The sequence below is a fragment of the Polyodon spathula genome, chromosome 24 (genome assembly GCF_017654505.1).
Source record: "Polyodon spathula isolate WHYD16114869_AA chromosome 24, ASM1765450v1, whole genome shotgun sequence".
NCBI classification, from domain to species: Eukaryota; Metazoa; Chordata; class Actinopteri; order Acipenseriformes; family Polyodontidae; genus Polyodon; species Polyodon spathula.
The window spans coordinates 13,396,814-13,403,525 of record NC_054557.1 but is presented as its reverse complement, the minus strand read 5'-3'; the positions used below and the strand labels follow the sequence as shown (position 1 = coordinate 13,403,525).

The 6,712-nt window shown below is 41.7% G+C and overlaps 1 protein-coding gene across 1 annotated transcript; it reads left to right on the top strand.

Annotated features, from left to right (window-relative positions):
* The first annotated feature begins 328 nt into the window (after nucleotides 1-328).
* Nucleotides 329-6,470, top strand: LOC121298533. Its single transcript, XM_041225660.1, has 5 exons — nucleotides 329-580; nucleotides 2,470-2,599; nucleotides 3,257-3,442; nucleotides 3,762-3,932; nucleotides 4,351-6,470. The coding sequence occupies exons 1-5, from the start codon at nucleotides 434-436 to the stop codon at nucleotides 4,812-4,814; spliced, it is 1,098 nt and encodes a 365-aa protein (XP_041081594.1). The 5' UTR covers nucleotides 329-433; the 3' UTR covers nucleotides 4,815-6,470.
* The last annotated feature ends 242 nt before the right edge of the window (nucleotides 6,471-6,712 follow it).

The window sequence follows — 6,712 nt, the reverse complement described above, 5'->3', positions numbered from 1 at the left end:
TTGACACAATATTGAAATTCCTGGTTAATATTAAAACAAATGGAAAGTTAATATTTAAATCAGCCTGAAGCGTAGATTGTTTCATTATCCCCCCCCCCCTTCAAGGCAGTTTTTGCAAGGTTTTGTATAACTGCTCATTAAGTCTAAAACTGCAATAGTTTGTTTGAAATGTATTTCTGCATTCTCACTGCCATGTTTACAATATAGCTGATAGGCCTGTCAGCCTTATTTGCATGAGCACACATAAATACCTCCAACTTCCTTGTTGTGCTCGGCATTGCTTATCTAACTCACATCAGTGCAGGAACCTGGTTCAGCCTAACAGAGCGATCAGTACTGACCCCCTGGTTCAGCCTAAGAGAGCGATCAGTACTGACCCCTTGGCTCAGCCTAACAGAGCTCTCAGTACTGACCCTTTCGTCCATGAGGAAACATGGATGTGTCCAAAATACGATGGAGCTCCACAGAATACTATTTGAAAGAGTTTGTCAACAAATTCCAGGATTCCTTTCCTAAAATTGTCAAGGTGACAGAGGGCTTCCTGGGGAGACAAGAATTGGACAGCATCAGTTCCAGCACAGTAAGTGAGAACAACCCATGAAAATGCTTGTTAATGTTGTACTAGGAGGCAGTGTGGGACTGGGAGGCAGTGCCGTGTAGAGAAAGGAGCTGAGAGACTGGGTGACAATCTGGTCATAAGACACTGGCATTTATTCATTGGAATCAGAGTTATATCCTCTTCGGTCACTGCGTGTATAATTGTACCATGTTTAGGGTCTGCCTAGCCCTTTAACTCTTTTTACTCGGGCTCTGTAAGAAAGCCCAATGCACTATTCGAAAGAACAGACAGAGCTTTAAAACGAGGTTCTATTCGTGGATTTTCCATGTTCCCTACATGTTGATGTTTCATTATACACTGTCAGATGTGAGCTGGCCACGCTAAAAGAAATGTTATAAACAATAAATAATGTTTTTTTCTAAAAAGCGTCTCTCTTTATCTGTGGTTTTTGTTGTCTGTACTAAACAGGAAGAGTCTCAGGCTGTAACCTTTATAGCTGTATGTGGCAAAGCAGAGCTCTGCCCTGTATAGATTGGCAGGGATGGGGTTAAATTCCCCTACCTGCCTGGGTTTATTGTGTTCAGATGGCTGGGATTGATTGGAGTAATTAACGATCAATCAGTACCCAGCCACCAGACCTAAAAGGAGGCCTCAGCTTCCCATTAGGGAGAGGAGGGAGCTGAGATAGCAAGCTAACAAGCAAGCTAACAAGCTAACGGTTGTGATTGCTAGTTTTTGGTTTGCTCTTTTTTGTTTTTTATATTTTCTGATCCAGTGAAGGCATCGCCCAGCCTGGGAACTTTTTCTGTAAGTTTTGTTTTGTGTTTTTGTGCGTAAATACCTTTGTTTTGGCCCTTGTGCCCTTTTATTTTGTGTTTATTATAAAAGTATTCTTTTTTTGAACTGCAGTCTGTCTCTGGGCCTCTATCCACTCACCAGCCTGTCACACTGTAAAAAAACAGGTTGAAATAGATCAGACTCTATTAACATTAAAAACTTTCCGTTCCATGTATCTATTTTATAATACAGCATATTTATTTCAAAGTTCTGGCAGGGCAACATTTCAAACTCCATAGAGTTCACACAAGCTGTTCTATAATTTCTATAGATTAAATAAAAAATAAAAAAATTGTGATAGAAAGGGATATAGCTGAGTTAGTGTTTACCCTTCTAATATTTACTAGTTTACAGTTGCATGGTAATTTTGAAGTTTACAATACTTTTCTCTGTGCTTACAGTATGTACTGTGACATGATTTCAGAATACTAATAAGTATATGAGAAATTTGCATCAAACTACTCAGTGGCTGGAGTCTGGTTTTGTATAATTGCACATTGAATAGTTATAGTCTCAAACCAAACTAAGTATGCAGTTCAGAGATTTAAACTGCTGTTACAGTACAGTGGCTGCAACTGAAATGTAGTTTTGTTGTGCATAAACAACGCTGGTATCTTGTATTGCTCTTAGATTGTATCATTTCTAGTAACAGGGAAGACATAACTGTACTTTGGAGTAGCCTTCCGCATTTAAAAATGGAATAGAGAAGTAAATCATAACCTGAGGTAACATGGTTCACGTATTGTTTATTATTATCAAGGAAGAACAGTGCTGGAGAGTTTTAACCCATGCTGCATGCAGTATTGAAAATAGCAACACAAAAAAAAAACATTGCTTTGGACACATAAATATATTTTTCATTATACATCTTTCACTTGTTTTCCATTGCTTTATATAAGGAAAGAATGACATTCTCTTATGAGACTATCATGCATTTGCATCTTCCATACTGTATATCCCCATATAAAAACTAGAGGAGGGTTTTCTTTATCTGCCCCCTTTTTGAGGTCGCCATGCATGAAAGGGGTAATGCTTTTTTATTAAGATACCAACCATTTGCTCACTTCTGACAGCTGCTGCGAGTGCACGCTCTGTACTCACAGGAAAGAGCCCTGGTGGAGAGCAAATCTGGGAAAGTCCTGTCTCTGCCTACCAAGCTGACCTCTATGACCTTCTTCATCACCAACCACAGTGGTGCCAGAGGTGAGCCAGTCATTTTCTTTGTCAGAGCAGTATGAGAAGAAGCTGCATTAATTTGGAGCTGCTGAAGGTGGCCTTCAAACCAAATACAGGGTTGGCCTTACAATATTGAAGGTGGCTTTACCTTGCTTTCAGTACGGGTAAATTGGCCTTAATTGTTAGGTAGCCTCATAGCGAGACTTTACTGTATTCATTATAGCCATTCCTGTGGGAATTCAAAGATATGGGTTTTCTATCAACTTCCCTCATTCTTTACAAGAGATCCTTGTGCGCTGCACAGGGCTCATTTACATATGAATATAATAAACTGCATGTGACTGGGGGGACTACATTGTGTTCATTGTGAGTTTCCAAGCAAATAGTATAGTTAAATTATATGGAGTAACAGAGGGGTCACAGAAATGTGATTTATGATGGCGTCATCCACATTGGCCTGGTGTTCCACATCTTATTCCTGTTATAGCCATTTATAGGATTCAGTTTAACCCTATAATGGGCAAGGAATTCATAATTAGGGTAGTGAGGTTTTGCTTTTCTTTGCTCCTGAGCAAATCCAGGCATGGATCAATTCTATACAGATCAATTTTTGACCTATACCCCTCTGGGATGTTCCACAGCTGGGTCTTTCTTTGATCCCTGTTGTGTTTGTGTATCGTACAGAGGGGCCATTCACCCTGCTAGAGATCCTGGAAGCCTTTACCCTGCCAGTCAAGATCCAGCCCACAACTGCCCTCACCTTCAAGGAGTCGAGCAGCCCCCACAGTCCGGGGCAGAATCTGGACTCTCTCACCTTCACACAGTCCTACCAGGAGTCCTTCCTGCTGGGCCACTGCCTCGACAACAAAGGCAAGTCCTACTTCTGCAAACACCTTTTTATAATCTTTATTCAAGATCTTTTCTTGTAAAAACAAGTGTGGTTCAAACTTTATCAGCAGCACACAGATCAAAGAACAGAGTAAGACTTCTAGCTGAAATGTTTGCCAAAACAATTCTACCAATTTCTCTATTTGCTATTATTATTTTGAAACAGCCCCAGAAATGACATTACCATCTGTAAACATTCTTGCAGCCCTCTGCTCATCAGACATCATTACAATAAAAAATGAGTTGAAACAGTCCCAGGGTTTCTGCAGACACTCTCTCAGCTTTGTGTCGTGCTTTTCAGGGACCCTGCTTGAACGAGAGCCGCTGGTGCTTCCCATGTACATGAAAGAGGTGCGACTGGCCCTGTCTGAGGGATTGGAGGGAGAGAATGAGGAGCAGTGGGAAGCAATCTGCAACGCTTACAATGAGAGGATCAGCGAGCTGGGACACATGGATCACTTCATCTTCCAAGGTGCAGTCAGCGGCAGCGTATTTATCTGTTCGTTTCATAGCATTTAGAAATAATAAATTAAATTTAATAGTAAATGACAAACGTTTCGACTACAAGTCTTACTGAAGACACTGAAAAAGACTTCTTGTCAAGCCGTGTATCTGAAAAAATGCCATTGCCCAAGTGCAGTTAACAATGCTGAGAAAGAATGGAAGCAGAGTGCATCTTTACTAACTGAAGGGATAATCCGGGACGTCATGCAGGGAATCATAGCAACCAGTTACCAGACAAATAGCCCAATAATCGAACTCGATTTCATCAGCCACCTATTTTTGAGACAGTCCAGGGTGATTCATCGATATAAAATGATCCAAAAAATGACACCAGAGTTTACCATTGCTATTCTGTTAAACCAAATCAGGCTGTTTTTTTTTTTCAGGTATTACTCTGCTTGATAATAAGGAGTTGATCGCTCCTCAGAAGCTGTATGCAGAGATTGAGCCCACTTACATGGACTTGAAAAAGCAGGGCGATGCCTTTAATCTCTACTGTTCGCTGGGTAAGCCAGTCTCTCCTCCCCAAGTCCCTGCCAAGCCCCAAGCCCTCCCCAAACCCACCAGCCCCCTCCAGGAACCTGAGCCCAGCACCTACCGCAGTCTGGCGGAGGTGCCTCAGGATCTTCACTCACTCAGCATAAGGGAGGTGTGTGACTGCCTCCTGCTGTTGAACCTGGGGAGCTACACGCAAGCCTTTCGTCAGGAGCAGATAGATGGTGACTTGCTGTATGAGCTTGACCACATACACATGAGGAACACTCTGGGTATGAGCAGCCTGCACATCACCAAACTGCTTCGCTTCAGACAGGGCTGGAGGCCCCGGGAGGGGCCAGATGCAGAGGTTTAAATGGTTCACATCTGCAATTGAAGCATATCTTTGATTTTTTTTAGTTAGTGTGGAAATGAAATCACTTGCATGTTCATTTAGACACCCACTGGTAAGTGTCTAGCGCCGTGTATTAGAAGTGATCTTTCACTGTGATCTTTATGGGTGTTGCAGATAATGTTTTATTTCCATCTGCCTCTTCCATCTGTAGAGTGGAGTTATCTTTCTTGGACAGTGTTGAAAGGGTGTTGTTTCACAGCAAATCATTGTTACGCACATAAATTGAGCACATTCTGATTTTCAGGCTTTTACATAGAGTAGGCAGATTTGTTCTCATTATATGTAGATTTTTTTTTAAATAAGAGATTTCATTAAGATTTTTTTTTTCTACTTGATTCCAGGTGTTCTATACTTAGATTTACTTCTAATGTTTTTCAAAGGGCATATATTAACATAAACTTAAACTGGGAACGTGTGGTCACTAAATCCATCTGGGTTATAAATCCAGCTTCCTCATTTAATCTTTCTTTAAGATTTCTTCAAATCTCTGTGAAACCTACGATAATGCTGTTATGTTTTTATAAAGATGTTTGTCACACTCGCAAACAGCTTTGATGGCTTTAATTGGCTTGTGGTGAGTAAAGCTCGTTCCTGTCATGACCTGGGGCTGTCACCCTACTTATGCTCAGCCTTCAAAAGAATTTGGGGTGGGCCAAGCAGGCGCCCTTCTCCAGATAATCCTCTTTCTTCAGCCAAAGAGATTGGAATCCCTTTAGGGAGGTCAGGATGGAGCCCCCAACCCAAGGTGAGATCTTCCTGTGGGGGGCAGCGAGCACCTTGACCTTGCTGTTGGCTGGGTTGGAGGCGCTCAGGGAAGCCGGGCAGCTTGGAGGTGCCCCCGCATACTAGCACCCTTGACAGCCCTTGACTGAGTTCATGCCCGGGCTCTCATAGCCGAGGATGCTGGGAGTGAACATGGTCTTCGGAGCATGGAATCGCTCTCTGCCGAGAGTGATCGCCTGACTGTCAGGGAGGCGGTAGTCCAGCGTGAAGTTGAGGACTTCAGCCAAGAGTTCCTTTCTGTAGTCCAGTGCGACATAGCAACACCTGACAACGCACACACATAAGAGCAGAAGAGCAGGAGACCCTTTAGAAATAAGGCAATGTTTGCATGCTACCCTGATATGACAGCAGCAGCTCTTTTAATTTGTTTGTGTTGAACCCATAGCGAACCCATTGAACCCATTGTCCCATAGCGAAATGGCTGAATAATGCATAATGAAGCTGTGAGCTATTTGAGGGGAAGTTCTGTTAGTGCCTGTTGGCAAATTCCGTACAACTTTATAAACAAGTTAAAAAAAATAAAAAGGGAGGGGGGACGGACAGGGGGACTGGGTGGCAATCAACCTCTTGTAAGACAGTGTTTATACGTTTCTTTAGTTTGTTTTTCTGTTTTAATCTGATCTATTTTCACTGTCTTTTGTTGTTTTTATTTGATTTGATAATGCTGCTGTCCGCCCACAAGACTTGCTTACATAGGACAGAACTCTCCAGGATGAAATAATACATGAAATAAATAAAATGCTTGTTTGGGTATCAACTGTGGAGTCATTTGTTTAAATTATCCAAATATTTTTCTTTTTAGAAAAAAATAAACAATTAAAAAAATTAGCTGTATGTATTTTATACATAACCAAACAATTCCCAACGTTGTGTGTAAGATTCTAGTATATTGGTAACATTATGATTATTAGCAATAGATTGGCCAACATTGTAATAAATAAAATAATAATGTTGATGAAACCTGATGTGCCCCATGGTCCTTCTCTTCTGATAAATGAACGTTCTGCCACACTCAGCCAAGAGCTTCGGGAGGTGATTTGTCAGCAAACTCCCTGTGGTATCGAGTCGTGACGTAG